Here is an 18,064-nt window from a genome sequence, read left to right as displayed (position 1 = left end):
CTTCACCCTCTTCTCTCTCAAATCATCTCCAACAAGATTTGCCCTCAAAATTCAAAGATTCAAGCTTCCCATTGAAGACCTAACAATAAGGTTTCTTCAAAATCTACTCTAAGGTATGTAAGGCTAACCTAAAATATGGATTGAGTTCTTCCATATGCCCCATAGATGTGTTGGATGAAGATGGTGAAAGACTTAAACCTTCTATGAAGGTTTTCTTGAAATTTTCCTGAACTCTGGAATATTTTTGTATACTAGTAATTGATTGATGATTTTCATGACTTAAATTCTTGAATAATTATCTTTCATATTTATTTCACAAACCGTAGTTACATATTGACAACAATGAATTCTTGTATATAAATTAATATGTATTGATGGTGTCCTTGAGTTGAGTTTTGTTGGGAGTATGGATTCATGTATTCATTCACGTGAACCCAAGATGAGACTTCTTTTTGTCATAATTATCTCGAGGTTGAGATTGATGGTTTTGTGTGTATATGTATTGATTGGAATGAAAAGAATGAATTGGATAGTTATGAATGTGAATGGCATAAAAAGAAATGAAATATTGGTAGAGCTAGAATGTCACTTTTATTTCTATAAATGGAATATATAATTAAATAAGAATTTTGGAGCAAGATGTTTGATAATGATGTGAATGATTATGTTTGATGATGATGTGAATGATGGTTATTTAACATATGTAGAATGATTGATGAAGATGTATGTTGATGACGATGTTTGAGGTAAAATGGATTGGGGTCTAATGTGACTACATGATATGTGATTTGCATAATTTGATTTGATTGGAGTCATATGAGTATAAATTATTATTTGAGAAGGAGTTTTAAATAAATGATTTGTGAACATTTTGGCATAAACTATTTATACACTATTTTGAGGTTAAAGAATGATTACTTCATCTTTGATTTAAAAAGAGTTTACGTATGAGTTGAGTTTGAGAAGTCTCTAAATTATCATTTTTGAACATGAATATTTTGAGTATAAACGAGTTGAGTATTTTTACATTAAAATGTCTATTTTGAGTTTGAGTTGAGGAGTTAAAATTATGTTTTAAACGCATCTAATATTTTCTGCATTCATTGAGTTGAGATGGTATCAAATTCAAAAAGAAGAGTTTGATGATTGAGATGAGCTGATTGTGAATGAAGGTCCAACGAGACCAGATTGAATGAGTTTTGAAAAGAGTCCAATGAGACTAAATGAGTTGATTTGAAAATAAGTCTTAAGAGATTAAATGAGTATTTTGAATATTTTACTCACTTGATAGATATGAGCATATTGAGTCTTGGGAGGAATATCGAGCACCGAATTAGGTAAGAGTATAGTCCATACCCATACCAATAACTACGTCGCCAAACGTAGGAGAGGATTGGACCATTAAAATTGGATGTTTCCTAAATTACTGTCCTAACATGATAGGACTTGATTGGTTATGGATTCATGATTTGTTGATTCGTTCTTATCCTGGCAGGATATGAATGGACGTGGCAACAATGTCGGCTTGTTGTACTATTGCTTGCTCATATGGTGATAGTTATCGGTTAGAGAAACTCCCAATTGAGTGAATTGTGCTTGATATGATTGGTTTGATTGAGATTGCATCTGATTGAGTTGATTTGTAAATTATTGCTAAATTCTAATTTGCATATCTATTGAATTGAGTCATTTGACTTTATTGTTGAGTTGATTGTATATGATTGGATTGGATGGTATGTGATTGGATTGTAAACGATTGGATAGGATTGAATTGGATTGTACAAGATTGGATTGGATTGAATATGATTGGTTTGGATTGGATGGTATGCGATTGAATTGTAAATTAATGGATTGAATTGGATTGTACATGATTGGATTGGATCGGATTATATGCGATTGGATTGGATCAGATTGTATACGATTGGATTGGATCGAATTGTATATGATTGGATTGGATCGGATTGTATATGATTGGATTGGATTGAATTGTATATGATTGGATTGGATTGGATGGTATGTGATTAAATTGAATTGGATTGTATGTGATTGGATTGGATTGTATATAAGCAGTCTCTGTCTAAACCGTATTCCTACTTTAGATTTATGACTCCTTGATTGAGTATCTCTTATCCTTATGACTTGAGATATTTGAATAGGTATTGTTTCATTCTGCCATATTACATACTCGTACATTCCACGTACCGACGTCCATTTGGACCTCCATCATTTTATGATGCAAAGACATATTTAAGAGATCATCAATAGGCGCACCGTTGATGATCTGTTCACACCCAGCTTATTGGTGAGTCCTCCCCTACATTCGGAGGATACCGCTTAAGTTATTCTTGCATCGAGTTAGTCTTTTCATTCTAATTTGAGGTAGCCATAAACCTGTCATTGGCACCAATTAGATAGTAGTGATAGAGGCTTCATAGACTAGATAGTGATAGGTCGATTGAGTATTTTATTTCTTGAATTATTCTTGTCAAACTATTTAACGACATAGATTGGAGTTTGATTTGTTGGCCAATGGCCTTCATTATTTGAGTTAGATTGATGATTTGAGTTGCCCACTAAATTATTTCTTTATTTTAAACTTTCCGCTGATTGATTGATATGAATAGATGTGTGATTGGATCAAGTGGTTCGCTTGGGGACCAGCAATGGTCTTCGAGTGTCGGCCACGTCTAGAATACCCTCCCGGGGCGTGACAAACTAATTACTCTTGTACCCCTTTAATTATTTTTAAATTCACGCACTGACATTATATCGATAGGGTATCAATATACCGATAGAGTATCACAGAGGATTAAGTTTAGTCCTATATGATACCGATATGATATCAACATATCGATGGAGTATCATAAAGAATATATTTATTAATTAGTTTAATAAATAAGTTTGTAATTTTAATAATTTTCTCTTAATTGTTTTATTTTTATTTCTTAAAAAAAAGAATCCAATCCTATATGATAGTGATAAGGTATCAATTTATTGTTATAGTATCATTGATGATTTTAAAAGTTCCTCATTAAGTATTTTTAATATCACGATAATATACGAATATACTTTGACAGTATCATTCATGTAATATCGAATGACCTAGGAAAAATCTTTATGATACCATCACAGTATATAGTATCATTCAATATTTGTATAAAACGATCCGTAATGATATCATGCCAGTATATGATAGTTTCATGGAGATGTACCTGAAGAATTGAAGTAGATATCAATGATACCATGATAATATATAGACATATTATGGTGGTATCATTAAGGACTGAAGCAAGCTCAATGATACCCCATGTCAGTATGTTGATACTGCGACAATATCTTGATCGCGAATCGCATGCTTTGGGGAGGGGGATATGAATTGTAAAGAGATATTTGTCTGTAATTATTTTATTTTTATGAGGTATGACTTAGTTTTCCATCAAAACAATTATTACATAAACAAATTATACATCTAATGAGTTCTTCACTTAAAAGGGAAGATGATAATTCTCCTGATATTAAAAATAGACTATTAAAAATAAATATTTAATTATCTTCCTATAATTTAGATTTCTTCCCATATAATAATAATAATAATAATAATAATAATAATAATAATAATAATTGAAGAAAAATGGTAAAAAAATAATTTTATTTAAAGAAAAGTTTTTTATTGAATGGCAAAAAATTTAATCAACTTTTTTAAGAACGTTCGTGCTTTTAATGTAGTATAGATAGATAAACCTATATTTAGATTACAAAGAAGGAAAATATCATATTTACCTTTGAAATAAGGTACCTCCTGAACCTAATGCATAAATCAGTAGTAGAACATGTGTACAGGGAGCAAAATGCGATAGCAGATCAGCTTGCAAGTTTTGGCTTAACTCTAGACAACAACGGGATATGAATATTTCAACAACCACCTTTTTTTGTGACGAAAACACTACGCGCTGATCAGGGAGGAGTCCCAACTACTCGAACCATGGACAAGACTATTTTAGATAACAAGCTTCTTGCATCAAGTTTTTGTAACCGACACTTTTGTAATCCTCCACCCTACAACTCTAACACACAAGATAGTTTTTGTAATCACCACTTCTGTAATCCTTGTAGCACGAGCCACAATCCATGTAGCTCGAACTTTAGAATACACCAAGTGGTGGATAATATGATGTATTCCTGTAATGGCACCAACAAATCCCTTGTACTATCTTAAAGTTTTAATATAAGTTTGATCTTTTAGACCAAAAAAAGAAAAATAAAAGCGGCATATTGCGAAGAGAAAAAAGAAAAAATTATCTAAATATATTTTATGTAAAAAATATTTATTATTTATAGCTATATAATTTTAATTACAATATGAATTGTGGTGCAGTGATAGGACTATTTCACCATTAATCAAAAGTTTCCAGTTCGAGCCATGTATATGGAGAAAATCTTGTTTGGAGCATGATCCCCGAATGAGCCCTACAGTGCATGATCTAGATTTAGTCGGAGCTCCAATGCGGCTCCGAATATCGGGTGGAAAATTAAAAAAAAAAAGAGGATACAATACAAGTATTTAACAACCATCCAAACAAGCCCTTAATACAAGAGGAGTGTCATTTTATCCAAAAGGAAACAGTTGCTCAGTGCCACAACCTCATTCCAATTTCCCAAATGGCTGTCTCATCCATAGCCAATCTCTTCTCCTTCTTCAACCCTTCGAAACCCCCAACCCCCAAAGCTCCAACCCTTCAATTCCCTCTTTCCGCCGCTGATTCTCTCTCTTCTTCAAGACCCAACAATGATTCTTTGTCAATGGTCGTTTCATCCAACGACAATCACAAATACCCAATATTACCATTATCGTCTTCTGATTGCGATGTTTCGGCCATAGTTTGCCCTTCACTTGCTTATGCGAACACCCTTTACTTCAGATCGGCTTATAACGTTCAGGTTATTGTGGGTGATAATGAACCGGAAGAGAAGCTTCTCGGCCGGTTTAGGAGGGAGGTCATGAGAGCTGGGGTCATCCAGGAATGCAAGCGTAGAAGATATTTCGAGAACGCGCAAGACGAGAAGAAGCGCAGGACACGTGATGCTGCTCGTCGCAATCGTCGAAGGTGGTTCTCTTAATACCCTCATATCAGTTTTGCGTTTTAGTCTATATTTGGTACCTTTGTGCTATTTTTTATTTGGTTTCCTACTCTGTTTAAACTGTCGACAAATCTTCAGTATCTTTTTATGTCAATGATGGGTATTTGCTAGAATGGTAAGTAAGTTAAAAGTAGGATTAGTCCTTTTGGCTATTGGAATATGAAGTTGGTACAAATTCAAATCAATCAACTAGTTTCATTTCCAATCTAGTTCGGGTGGTTTGTATTAAACCCTTCTACTTATTAGGGATAGGCACAAACACCAATAGGAAATAACAACATACCCAGTGTTATCCCATATGGAATGGTGGTATCTATACAGTCTTATCCCTATTTTGTGAAGGAAAGTTGTTTTCGATAAATCCTCGGTTCGAGTAAAACATAAAAAAAACAAGTATGCAAAGGAAGATATATGGTGAAGTAGTACTAGTCATGTTGAAACATAATGGAGAAGAGAACAATAGCAACAACACATAACACTACGACAATGCTCGACTACTTATTAATCTTCTATCCTAATCCTCAACCTTCATATCCTCCTATTTAAGATCATTTCCTCGATAAGCTTTAAGTGTATCATATCGTGTCTAATCACCTCTCCTCATACCTGTGATAGCCAACCTTTTGCACCTTCTCACTGGTCTATGCATCTACAATTTACATGTCCGAACCATCTAACCCCTACCTCCCTCATCTTATTCAGCACGAGGGTAGCTCCCACCTTGTTCTGAATATCTTCATTCCTAAATCTATCTCTACTAGTATATTCACACATCCATCTCAACATCCTCATTTTCACTACTTTCTTTTTCTGCACGTGCGAATCCTTGACTGACCAGCACTCCACTCTGTACAACATAATGGATTTGGCAACCACTTTATAAAATTTACTTTTAAGTTTTTTCGTGGAACATTTTTATCACACAAGATACTGGAGGTGAGGTTCCTTTTCATCCACCCCACTCTAATACGGTGTTTGACATTATTGCCGATCTCCCCATTTTCTTGGATTATAGATCCAAGATACTCAAAACTTACTCTCTCGAAGATGACTTGTATATCAATTCTAGTGTTGTCAAAGGCGTGCTTAAGCCCTGAAGCGAGGCTCAAAACGTGTTTAGCGCTTCGCTTCGCTTTATGTGCGCTTCAGTGTGGTCATCACGGTTCTAAGGCAAACTTTTCCTTGCCAATGAGCCTCTTTTGAAGAAGTGACATTAAACAATTGATATTTCACTTTATCATACCTTTTTTTTCAATTTCTTTGGTCAAATATTTGTCATTCATGTTTATAATTATTGGTCTTGGACTAAATATATATATATTTGTATCTTTATCTCCCTTTATGCCTTTTTTCATTAAAGCCTACACTTTATTTGCACTCTGCGCTTAAAGGCCTAATGGACCTTAGAGCTTTTTTACGCTTTTCGCCTTTGATAACACTGATCAATCCTCACTTTTACTTCTGCCTCGTGAACTTGAACTCCAAGTAGTATGTCCTAGTCATGCTCAACCTGACCCCTTTAAATATCAAGGTTTGTCTTCAAATCTTCACCCCTATTAACTCTGTCACGAGTCTTGTCAATCAAAACTATGTTATCTGCAAATAACTTACACCATGGCATCACCCTTTGGATATGCCACATCAGTTGATCCCTCACTAAGACAAATAGTTACGGACTAAGATATGATCCCTGATGCAACCTCATCAGGACTGGAAAGTGCTTTGAGTCTCCACCCACTGTCCTCACTCGGATCTTGGTTCCATCATACATGTCTTTAATCACCCTAAATACTAAAAATCGAAAAATCAGTCCAAATCGAACTATAGTTCTTTGATTGTATTTTTTCTAAACTCTGGGATTTGGTTTGGTTCTCGGTAAGAATCAAAATTTTCAATAAAACCATGATTTGATGCTCAAACCAACTCTTGCTAAAACCATGATTTGATGCTCAAATGATTAGATAATGATGGATGAATCGGAATGAAGGTGGAAACAGTGAAGGAATATTGAAAAGTAGTTAATACTGTTCATTAGTCACAAAAACCATTATTACTGTTCATTGTTGGTTAGGGCAGTTACTCTGTTAGTTGTTGGTAATTTGTAGTTCTAGCTTCAATTACAATTATATAAATAGAGATGTAAGACACTTGCTGATTCATTCAATGATATATGATAATTCTCTTTTCTCTCTCTTTTCTTCTGCTTCTTTTCTTCTTAGCTTCTATCTCGAAATTGCCCTGATATAGCTATCTTCTTCTTTGTGGTTCATCCTCCTAGTTGATGTTCTCACTTCGATTACTGGTAATTGGATCATCAAACAATAGGTTTCTTCATTATGTTGTAGAGAAGTATACAGATATTGTCCGTGTTTTTCCTAGGGCTGTAGTATTCCAGAAAGAAACTCATTGCAGATGTCACACATCAATTGGTTTCCTGTGACTTGCAGGTTGTTAAATCATATCAGATTTAGTTCTTTTGCTCCAATTTATATGACACTTAGCATTATAAGACATCCCCATTTAAAATACTTCTAAATTAATACTACTTCATTACAAGTTTCAAGATCTCAAATTCATTTAACAATTTAAATAAAACCATGATTTGATGCTCAAACCAACTGTTGCTGTTGTGTTGGTTCTCTTTTCGTGCTGCTGTGTGGCTGCATTACACGTAAACTAGCGAGCTAGCTGAGTTTTTGGCAAATAGCAATATTGGTTTGCTTTGAGGCAGCTGCCTTTGTAACTTTATGGTACAATTTTTAATGGAAAAAAAAACATAAATAGGCCATTTAATTGAAAATATAAACCCATTTTAAATTTAAAAATAGCCCATTTTACAAGAAAAATAGCCTCCTATTAATCAGGTTCATACCGAAGAACCGAATTAGAAAAAACCAAACTGAACCGATCAAATTGGTTCGGTATTCGGTACACACTAACGAAGAACCGGACTGTAATTTCGAAAGAACCGAAGACCCACCCCTAGTACTTATTTCCTCTATTGGGGTCACAATTCTGATCATTAAGTTGTCTTGTGGTCAATCGAAATGTCACGACCCAAAACCATTGACATATATTGTCTTCTTTGGCCCCACAAAACTCACGAATTTGTTTCTTGGGCTATGCCATCATTGAGTTCAACAGTGTGCATACCATGTGAACTTGTGCTCTGTCACTTTTCTATGGATTTGGTTAAGGTGTCATGCTCACCCATTATTCAGGAACTTGCAAGCCTAGAAGCCTGCCATCTACTCTTTGATCTGCCCTCATCAGCTCGCCCTTCGTCATTGGGCTTCACACGAAGTCTCTTATGTCATAACTATAAAGGGAACCTAAAAGTCTCTGCAGTTTTAAAGCTTCACTTTGGTATCGCCAGTCAAATTAGAAGGCCTTAATATCATGTTTGTGGCAGTAGAAGTGAATTCTACTAACCCCTGGTTATACCTAAATTGTGATTGCATGTGTTAGCTTCAAAAGACTGGTTCTGGACAACAACTTTCAAGTTTCATAGAGAAAAGATGTACAGACTATGCATCTTTTATGCATTGGCTTTTGCATTCTTGGGTGTTAATTTTGTCATTTACAAAATGTCGAATTGGTGAGCTTTGTCAAGCTAGTGATTTAAAATGAGACTCTGATCCATCAACCCTTCATATCAACCATTTTTAGTTTTATGGTTTAGAAGGTATTTTTATGAATTGTGATCATGATCAAACTAATGATTATTTTTTTTGATAAATAACTTACCCGCAAAATTTACATCATCCAGTTTGAATTGCCGATTTATATATTTTTCTATCATTCTTATGGCCCTTCTATTGGAACAGACGTGGCCCACCAAGAAATTTCTCAGAGGATAAGCAAGAGACAACTAAGAACAAGAGGGATGACGATGGGGAAGATAACTGGGAACTTCCTGATGGAGGTGTTGCCTTTTGATTTTATTGTAGTTTCTTTTCTATTTTTTTTGGTCCTTCTGTAGAAAGTGGTGTATTTCCCACTTTGGAGAGAATTCTATTCATGTAATTTTCTTTGGGATTTATTTTCACTGAGATGATTTTTCCAACTGCATTACCTGATACCTTGTACTGTATCTATATACTCGTAAAAATGTAATCTTTAAGCCTGTTTAAAAGTGTACGAGCTTTTTTACTGTTTCATATGTCTGATCTCTCAAAAGTACTAGTTGACAGGAGAGAAAAACAAACGTTTTAGAGTATTACATTGCCAATTAACAAAGTTGGCAATGTTTATTGTGTAATTAACAGTCTTCAGACTGGAAGAGTGAGATAATGATGATGAAGACAGTAATGAACCAAAGTGAAGGAGACTTACAGAGGAAGAAGAATGAAGAGAGAGATTAGGGCATCTTTTGTATTGAAGAATATTGAAAGTGTATCAGTAGACTTCCTAAAGTGTCCATATATACTATGTCCTAGATATTTTATCAATTCTCTAACTACTAATTAGTTACAACTAACCTCTTAGTTATAACAAACTAACAACTTTCTAACTAACTACTAAGTCACAGCTCATATTTTATCACCCCCCCTCAAGCTGGCAGGTACAAAAATATCTAGTACCCCCAGCTTGGAAACAAGATATTCATGTTGTGATCTGTGTAGCCCTTTTGTCATTATATCTGTCTGTTGCTCATGTGTACCCAAGAACAGAGGCTTGATCAGTCCCTTTTGAATCTTCTCTCTAATAAAATGACAGTCTATTTCTATGTGTTTTGTTCTCTCATGATATACTGGATTTGCTGCTATCTGTAGTGCAGCTTTACTATCACAAAAAAGTTCCACTGGCATCTCCAATTCTTCACCTAATTCTTTATATAATCCAACAATCCACATTATTTCCGAGACAGTGGAAGCCATGCTTCTGTACTCCGACTCTGCTGAGCTTCTTGAAACTGTTGTTTGCTTCTTTGACTTCCAAGAAATCAAGGATTCACCATGTTTGATCAAGAAATCTGTGACTGATCTTCTAGTATTTGGGCATGATGCCCAGTCAGCATCACAGTACCCTGTCAGCTTGTTCTCATTTCTGCTATTCATCAATATTCCCATGGCTGGATTCCTTTTTATGTATCTTACTATCTTCAATGCTGCATCCATATGAGACCTTTTTGGCTTCTGCAAAAATTGACTTAAGGTTTGAACAGCAAAGCAAATATCTGGCCTAGTTAGTGTCAGATATAATAATCTTTCAATTAATCTTTGATATGATCTTATGTCCTCCAATATTGGATCATCTGTTGCCCCTGTTGCCTCATCCATTTCTGTTGTTGTCAATTTAACATTGGCATCCAGTGGTGTCCATGATGGTTTGGCTCCAGTTAGACCCACTTCCTCAATCATTTCCAAGGCATACTTCCTTTGGTTCATCAATATTCCTTTCACTGATCTGCAGAATTCAATTCCCAGGAAATACTTCAGAATTCCAAGGTCTTTGATCTTGAACTTAGCATGCAGTGCTTTCTTGGTTTGCTCAATTAGTTCCAGGTCATTTTCAGCTATCAGCATATCATCAACATATACCAGAATCACCACAATCTTTCCATGTTTTCTCTTAATAAACAATGAATGATCTAGGCCACTTTATAGAAAACCAAAGGTAAGTAGTGCATCAGTGAGTTTTACATTCCATTGTCTGCTAGCTTGTTTAAGACCATATAGGGATTTAACTAGCCTACATACTAAGCCTTGTGACTCCCCCTGGATAGAAAATCCCTCAGGTAGGGACATGTACACCTCATCATGCAAATCACCCTGTAAGAAAGCATTATACACATCCATTTGATGAATGTGCCAGGCAGAAGCAGCAGCCATAGAGAGTACACTCCTCACTGTAACAATTTTCACAACAGGAGAAAAGGTATCTAAGTAGTCAAGGCCCTCTCTTTGATTATAGCCTTTTGCAACTAATCTTGCCTTGTATCTTTCAATGTGACCATCAGCTCTGAATTTGACGTTGTAAACCCATCTGCAACCAATAGGATATTTACCTGGAGGTAATGGAACCAATTGCCAAGTATGATTATCTTGAAGAGCCTGAATCTCTTCTTTCATAGCTTGGATCCAATGTGGATCTGAACAGGCTTCATGATATGATTTGGGTTCTGTAGTGCAAGAAAAAGCAGTGAGGTACTGCTGATAAGAAGGGGAGAGGTTGGCATGACTTAGCACATGAGAAAAGGGATATGGAGTTGATGTTGCAACACTGTTGGAAACATAATCTGTCATCCAAGAGGGTTGTTTTCTTTGTCTGGAAGATGTTCGAACAGTTGGTACTTCAATGGGAGGTTCAGGAGCAGGAGCAGTAGGAACTGCACTAACAGGAACACCATTGGTAGGAGAATTATTTAGTGAGACAGGATTAGGAATTACCTCATCAGAGAAAGTAGCAAGAGGCTCATATATGAAGGGATCTGTAGAAGTATTGAGAAAGATTGGACCAGTGTGTACAGTGGTCCGGAAAGGAAAAATGTCCTCTTTGAAAAGTACATCTTTGGATATGAAAAAGGAATGAGTCACCAGGCTGTACAACACATAGCCCTTAGTCACAGAAGAGTATCCCATGTGTACTGCAGGCACAGCTCTTGAATCAAATTTATCACCTGAAGGCAGTTTCTTGGCATAGCATAAGCAGCCCATAGTTTTGAGATGATCAAGGGAGCATCTGTGACCATGAAATATTTCAAAGGGTGTTTTACCTTTTAAGGCAACTGAGGGTAATCTGTTCATCATGTAAACAGCCCTAATACATAATGCCCCCAAAACTTCAAAGGAAAAGCCCCTTGAAATCTGATTGCTCTTGCCAACTCCAAAATGTATCTATGCTTTCGCTCAACAACTCCATTCTGTTGAGGGGTGTAGACACAACTTTTTTGATGTACTATACCATTGGCCAGAAATAATTGCACATATTCTGAATTGACAAACTCAGATCCATTGTCTGACCTGAACACCTTAATGGTCTTATTGAATTGAGTCTGGATCAGCTGTATAAAGTTTCGAAGGACTAATACAACATCACTTTTAAGTTTGAGAAAATATATCCAAGTCATACGTGAATGATCATCAACAATAGTCAAAAACAATCTATAACCATCAACAATTTGAACATGAAAAGGACCCCATACATCCAAATGCAACAAATCAAAAACAGCAGAGGATTTAGTTTCACTAACAGGAAAAGCCATTCTAGTGTGTTTAGCAAGAGGACACAATTCACATTTGTCTAAAGCTTGTTTGCAATGACCATGATCAATATCCAGAAGTTTCTGCATTGCACCAACAGAAGCATGACCCATTCTTCTGTGCCACAACATAATATCTACTGCATTTTTTATAGCTATCAATCCTCTCATCAACTGCTTCTTGTCTTGTGCTCCTTTTATTTTGTGCTTCAGCAAATAAAGGCCTTCCTTCTCCCTACCAATCTCCAACACCTTCCCACTTGAGAGGTCCTGGAATATACAAAATTCAGGAAAGAAATTGACTGAACAACATAACTCCCTGGTAATCTTGGCGATTGATAAAAGATTATATCTAAAGTCAGGTATATACAACACATTGCTTATAGTGTGGCCATCAATGATTTTGCAATTTCCAGTGTGAGTCACATTTACTACCTCACCATTAGGTAGATGCACCTGTTTATCAGTAATAACAGTATGCTCTTCTTGTAAGAGCTCTTTATTAGATGTCATATGATTCGTAGCTCCGCTGTCTACTATCCATTCCTCCCTTTTATCTTTTACAGAACATGCTGAAATAGTATCTGATTCCTCATGTACAGTCACATTGGATGCAATAATGTTACCTTCCATGTTATGAGATTCTGCATTTGATAGCTTGCCCATGCTTGCTGAAGATGTTTCTCCTTGCTGTTCCTTGTCCAAAAATTGTATCAATCGATTGTAGCGATAAGGATCCTCTAATAATCTCATTAACTGATTGCAATTGCCCTGAGGCAGAGCCACTCCTCTGTAAGCTTCAATATCAGGTTTCGTGCCTCTAATACCTTCAGGAATCTTAGAAGCTTCCTCCTTCACATTATACACTCTTCCTTTAGGCTCTTCTCTTCTTACCTGGTAGCCATTGTTTCTAGGATCTCCATCACGTGCGTGAATAGGATTGACACCATTTGGTTTCCTTTTAAACTTGTAATCTGGAGGATAACCATGCAATTTGTAGCAATCTATTTTTAGATTACCTTTCAACTTGCAATAATCACATTGCACATCCATATTCTTCTTGAATCTACTGAAATTTCCTCCTCGACTTGTCATGAGAGCTGTTATTTCTCCATTCATGGATGATCCAGTCGCATTGACCATAACCTTTTGACTCTCTCGTTCAATCATCATAGAGTAGGCTTGGTTAATGGATGGCAGTGGAACCAACATCAAAATCTGGCCTCGAGATTATTCATATGACTCATTCAGTCCCATTAAAAATTGCAACAATTTTTGTCTCTTCATAAACTCCTCGAAATCGCGCGATTTCTCGCAATTGCATCTAGGAAAGGGGGCTAAGCTATCAAACTCAGCCCACAGTAATCGCAGCTTTGTAAAATATTCAGAAATGCTGCTCGTACCTTGAGTTGTGGTTGCAATTTCTCTGTGCAACTGAAAAATCCTCGATCCATCCACCTTGTCAAAATGCTCTTTCAGATCATTCCACACAGAACTCGCATCAGAAGAATACACAATTCCACTTAACAACTCTTTTGACACACAATTCATTATCCATGACAGAACTATGGCGTTGCATCGCTCCCACAGATCTGTCAAATTCAGACCAAAATTAGCCTTCTTACATGTTCCATTGATGAATCCGAGCTTGTTGCGTCCTAGTATGGCGATTCGCATCGAGCCACTCCAAACCGAATAGTTTTCAGGTCCCGTTAACTGAATAGACACCAACACCACTCCGGACGTGTCTGATGCACTCAGATACAGTTGATGATTGTGACTTAGCTTCTCCGGCAGCTCGTTGTCCAGATCCTCCGCCATTGTTTCTCTTCACTGGTTTCGACAGTTTCGACTTTCACGTAGCTCGATCTAGACCATATCTATGGCCTTCCGCTCTGATACCATGATGAAGACAGTAATGAACCAAAGTGAAGGAGACTTACAGAGGAAGAAGAATGAAGAGAGAGATTAGGGCATCTTTTGTATTGAAGAATATTGAAAGTGTATCAGTAGACTTCCTAAAGTGTCCATATATACTATGTCCTAGATATTTTATCAATTCTCTAACTACTAATTAGTTACAACTAACCTCTTAGTTATAACAAACTAACAACTTTCTAACTAACTACTAAGTCACAGCTCCTATTTTATCAAATGAATCCGCATAATATTTCTAAGGTAGATAATTATTTCATCCTCTCACCATATTGATTTGGATAACATAAGGATCTTGCCCACACGAAGTTTTGTTTTTCTGCGCATATTTCAGTGGTGGAGATTGGGTTCAACAGGGATGTGTCTATGTTTTCTTGTGATTGGAATACTCCCACCAGTCAATATAAGTATGATTTGATCCGTTCAATCTATAATAAGAAAGAAGCAGGCTTCAGGTAGCGTAAGAGAGTAACAAAGATCCAGATTCCTTACTATTGTGGTGTTTTAACAACGGTAGAACAATCATGAACTTGATGAGGTTGAAAGGTATGACTTCTCTCTTGTTTACTGCTGAGCCATCTTCCCAATACGTTATTCAATTGGGTTTATGAACATTATTCTGTGCCCTTTCTGTACGTAACACAAGCAAATATGATCATACTGATTCCTAAAAAATGGAACATCGAAACTGACTATGAATTTGACAGAAGAATGCTTGTTTCCTGTCGTTGTTCAACATGGTGAAAGACATTAGAAAACCAATGAAAGGACTATCACATTGTGTCTTAGCACCCTCATTTATGATAGGAATATTGTTTTGTTGCCGTGTTGGAACCAGGAATTCTAACAAGTAACATGCAAAAAAGTGCAAGTTAATGTCACATTTAGAATTTGAACTTGTCACGTAAAGCAATCTTTATACAACCTTTGACACTACATTAAGAGTGTCCTTGTGTTAAAAAAGAGGATTCAACAATTTATATATCTGTACAGTATATAATTAACTATATAGTGAGAAGTTTCAAATCAATAAGATATTTTTATCGATTTTCAGTTTTGATCTTTGACGCTTCGATTTTCGGTTTAACCAATAAGAAAATGCTCATAAAACAATTATATGTCTTCTCCAATAATTTGACGTGACAAAACAATAACATAACTTTACAGAATACTCATAAAATAGATTCAGTAGTAACTCACATGAAAAGAACTATACAAGTGCAACACAAATAAAAGAACTAAGATAATAATGTGAATTGAAGGCTAAAGGGCAAAGACAATAACCAATAAAGTATTAATATTAATATTTAATATTTATGTAGGGGTAAAGTAATAAATTAATATGCCTTAATGGGTATTGGTTACCTAACAACCCAATATTAAAAAATCAATATTGAACCAATAACCCGATTTTTTTTTTACAAAATCATTAAAAATTTATTAACCCACTAACTTAATAATAATTCTTTCAATCGATTTAATTTTTATGGCTCCTAAGTTCCACCATCACCATGAAACCGTTAGAAATTTCAGGAAGGTGTAGGTGGTAGGGGGGCAGGGGCATTTGATTTTAATTATTGAAAAATGTAAAATGACTTTATGTGGCAAGCTAAGAGAGTTCCTTATCAATTAAAAATCACCATTATTATTTGGATATACATAATCTTTTCTTTTCCAACGAATTTGGATAGACATCTTTTTATTTAATTTACGACTATGTAATATACAAGTATATCTTCTCCTTAAACTGACTTGGATAACATCAAATTGTTTTCTCTTTTCTAACAAACAAAAATAAATTAAATTTTGTGGTCGTCAATAAAACCTACTAAATATATACTCATGATTTTTGTAGACAATATAATTATGGAAACCGACCAACATATTATCCACGTCCAGATCTGAGTCAAAAGGCAAATAAATCAATTCAATAATTGGCGACTCAAGATTGTTCATTTTTCTCTATAATTAAGGGGCCCACTTACCCATTCTCTTTCTCTCTAGGCCCGCCACGTGGGAAAGAGAGTCTTGGACATTTTGGATTAACAGATTTTTGTTTTTATCTTAAACCAATTAAAAAAATAACACCTCATTATTTTCTTCAAATAAGCGACAGATCTAATAGTACAGGCTGACATTAACGACTCAATTCAATCGAATGATCAAAGCATCGGTTACTTTCACCGATAACCTTCTTAGATTGCATTGACACCTTAATATAGAGAAATTCCACTACTCTACAAGTTGGTGTAGACGTGGAGGATTGAAAACCCCCTATCAATTAAGGAAATAAATATAGTTTGAATGGAATAGAAGCTGGGGTTACATGTTTGGCGATGTCGAAATGTGAGTCGTAAGTGATGAAATTATAATAAGAAATGTAGTTTTACTAATTTATTTTTAAAAGTGTTTTTGAAATTTTATAAATAATTTGCTTGTTTACTTTTAAAAAGAAGTAATAATTGTAAGAGTGAACTAAGAAAAATATAATTAACTATATCTTAATTTTATAAATACATAAATAATTTGAGATAACTATTTATAGAAAAATGGATAACTAATATAGGATGGCTGAAGTAACTCGAGCTTTCCCTATAAAGACGAGAAAAGAAAAGTAGGAATTACACTAATCTTATACGGTTAAGAGCTAATTACATCCTATTCCCACTCTTTTTCAAATTACAAAAATCACTTAAATTTGGTAGAATCCGGATACATTACGTACGTCCTGATGTATCCAATGTCCTGATGTATCTGATCCATATATCGCGTAAATTGATGTATCCGACATTCCGATACATCACGTAATCGATACATTGCGTACAATGATGTATCAAAAATACGAGAGAGTAGAGATTATTGTAATTTTTTCAAATGGTAGAGAATTTTAGAGAATATAATAAAATAAGTTGTGTATTTAGGTAATTTTTCCAAATGAGGATAATTGACCAAGATAAGATTCATATTACGAATTAAGAAAGATAAAGTTATTTTATTTAATTACATATTTTTTTCGGAATTGATCAAGACATAAAAGATAATGGAGTAAAGGAAAAGAAATTAGAATACAGGGAGAAAATGAATTTCATAAAATTTTATGAGTAATCCTACGACACGTTTGTTGTTTTCTTCAGTCATATACTAGTTTACTTCTACAATTTTTTTTTGTTTATCTTACAATTTTAAAATTCAATCTACTTTTTAAAATTTGTGTCTACCCAAACAAAAACAAGCAAATTAAAACAAACGAAATATTAATTAACCTTTCCCTTTTGTTTTACCAAATATATTCTTATTAATGGACAATGGTACTTTAAAATCTTTATTTGATAGATGAAATATGAGATAAGAAAGGATACCTCATGATTTGGGATATCTCATTAGATTATTTTATTTCATTGTCTATATGGGATCCAATCATTTGTACTAAAATGATAAGGTAAAATAATAGATGAAATACGAAGAAAGCAAAACGTAGAAAACGCAACCTGAGGACGAAGCACTTGAAGATGTCATGATAATTTCGTATGATCAAATTCAAAGCGACGAAAGTGATAATCAAGATTATCCAATTCCAATTAATCCTTCTTACATTAATATTACGGAGATGACTAATATTTTTAGAAAATTTTGATCATCCTATTGTATTTAGAAATTTCTCTTCTTTTTTGTTTTAAACTTCATGAGAGTAGAACCTCTTAACTCTTGTTGAAATTTGCAAGTTTAAAGTTTAAAATGAAAGTACTAACTTTCACTTTGTATAAAATTTGAATATTTTAAGTTTAA

At 34.8% G+C, this 18,064-nt stretch overlaps 1 protein-coding gene across 1 annotated transcript; it reads left to right on the top strand.

Moving 5' to 3' along the window:
- Positions 1-4,596: 4,596 nt before the first annotated feature.
- On the top strand, positions 4,597-9,299 carry LOC129874077 (30S ribosomal protein S21, chloroplastic). The gene is made up of 2 exons (XM_055949302.1): positions 4,597-5,105; positions 8,967-9,299. Exons 1-2 carry the CDS (start codon positions 4,660-4,662, stop codon positions 9,076-9,078), a joined length of 558 nt encoding a protein of 185 aa, XP_055805277.1. The 5' UTR covers positions 4,597-4,659; the 3' UTR covers positions 9,079-9,299.
- The last annotated feature ends 8,765 nt before the right edge of the window (positions 9,300-18,064 follow it).

The sequence above is a fragment of the Solanum dulcamara genome, chromosome 11 (assembly GCF_947179165.1).
Source record: "Solanum dulcamara chromosome 11, daSolDulc1.2, whole genome shotgun sequence".
In the NCBI taxonomy this organism is placed as follows: Eukaryota; Viridiplantae; Streptophyta; class Magnoliopsida; order Solanales; family Solanaceae; genus Solanum; species Solanum dulcamara.
The sequence above is the reverse complement of the archived record's forward strand: the minus strand, read 5'-3'. Positions and strand labels throughout refer to the sequence as shown.